Below are 1,917 nucleotides of genomic sequence, written 5' to 3' on the forward strand. Positions count from 1 at the left end.
TTGCAGTTAAAGCCGCTGATCTTGTAGTTTATTGAGTAACTTGCGAAGGTAAAACAAAGTGGGATCCACCGCCACTAATCAAAAGTCGTGTATAATGTGTAGTAGAATTAAAATCATTTTGCTAGCCCAGCAACCGATGCGATCTGCTTCTGTCTTCCAGCACCAGTCGTCCCTTGTAGGATTTGCATGCATTGCAGCGTGAAAGGGCGATGGACTAACGAATGTGGGAGAATGTTCCGTGGAACTCTTAACGACTGCGCCCCGCATCCTGCGGATCGATGTTGGACACCCACTGCACTGGGTTAATGTAGATGTTGGATATGGTGCCGCGCAGCGTATCGAAGCCCTGATTGAGGGGAACCGGCTTGGCCCGCTTGTCCACCTGTTTCATCCAGTTTTGCCAGGCGCCTTGGGAGAGCTGTCGGCGTTCGTCCTCCAGCTTCTGCTTGTTACTCTGCAGTCTGCGCAGGCGTTCTCTTTCCAACTGCTGCTGCTCCTTCTTGACTCGCTCCCACTCCTGCAGCCGCTTCTGTGTCATCTCCGGCGGCAGGACCTTTTTGGCAGGACCGACACCAGAGCCGGAAACGGAGCCCGAACCTGGCGGACTGGCGGCGGAAGCCTTCATCTTCGGCTTTTGCTGTTGTTGTTGCTGTTGCTGCTGCTGCTGCTCTTTGCGGCGACGCCACTTCTCGAAGTGTTCCTGGGCAAGTACCTGTCGCTTTGCCGCCTCCGCCTCCCGCTTCTGGCGCTCCAGCTTGGCAGCCAGCAGATCCTTCTGCTTCTGGGCCGCCTTTCGTTTCTTCCACTTCTCAAAGGACTCCGCGCTCTGGCGCTCCTCCAGCTGCTTGCAGTACGTGGACGTCTCCGAGGCGCCGCTGGCCAGGCTCAGGGTGGGAATTTCGCTGCGTCCATCGCAGGGCTGTAGGGCACCGCGGTACATGTCCGACCAGCTGCAGGTGGACATCGAGGAGCCGTCGTGGTTGCGGTTGCTTCCCGAGTTACTGAGGTCGTATGTGCGACTGGACAACTGGCCCAGATCCGCCTCGAGGGACGAGGGCGTGTGCTTCCTCTTATCCTTCAAGGAGGCCTTCTTGTGGAAGGTCCTGCTGCTCAGTGCATCCAGCTTGTCCTCCTTGAAGAAGGTCCTGGTGCTGATGCTGTCCAGCTCGTCCTGCTTGAAAAATGTCCTGCCGCTGATATTGTCCAAGTTGTCGACATCCTCACCGCGCTGCGTCACCGTTGGCGTGCAGCTGGCAAAGGAGCTCAGGCTCTGCACATCGTGGTCCACGTTCATCACGGTCTCCGTGTCCGTGGCAGCTGCCTCATCCTCCTGCTTCATGCCTCGTTGATCCACAACTTCGGCATCAGCTTCATCCATAGCTTTCGGCTCTCCGCCTGCAAAGCTCACCATACCACTTAGCAAGGCATCGTTGGCCTCCTCCTCCTCCAGTTCTTTGCAGAAGCTCAAAATGGAATCGGTTTCGCTGTCCGAGATGTCGGCGTGTTCCTCCAGGGAATCCTCGAATTGAAGGTTGTCGGCATCCTCGAAATCCGTCTTCGTTTCCGTCTGAGATTCCAACGCGTCACGATCGTCTCCCTGGCCAACATACCTCACAGTGGGAGCTCCATAGGTGCGGTTAGTATAGCCCAGCAGCGACTCCGAATCCTCGTCACTGATGTCCGACTGGGAAAGGGGACGTACGCTGCCCCGACTGGACACCTGCTGGCGATCCACCACAGTGCCATCGCTACTCCGACGCGCTACAAAGGCCATTCCGGCGGTCTGCGAAAGATCGACAAATGTGGGGGATGTGGGTATTAGATCGGGAAAGATTTCTCTCGAGTTTTCGAGACGATATGTCGTGTCGGCTTTGTGTCTGTAGACTGCTGAAACATTAAATGTACACTCCGACCAGC

The 1,917-nt window shown here is 56.3% G+C and overlaps 1 protein-coding gene across 1 annotated transcript; it reads right to left on the bottom strand.

The window, feature by feature from the left end:
* Positions 1-1,917, bottom strand: LOC6528130 (titin homolog). Its single transcript, XM_002089161.3, has one exon. It carries the CDS (start codon positions 1,772-1,774, stop codon positions 248-250), a length of 1,527 nt encoding a protein of 508 aa, XP_002089197.1. The 5' UTR covers positions 1,775-1,917; the 3' UTR covers positions 1-247.

This window comes from Drosophila yakuba, chromosome 2L (genome assembly GCF_016746365.2).
Source record: "Drosophila yakuba strain Tai18E2 chromosome 2L, Prin_Dyak_Tai18E2_2.1, whole genome shotgun sequence".
Lineage (NCBI taxonomy): Eukaryota > Metazoa > Arthropoda > Insecta > Diptera > Drosophilidae > Drosophila > Drosophila yakuba.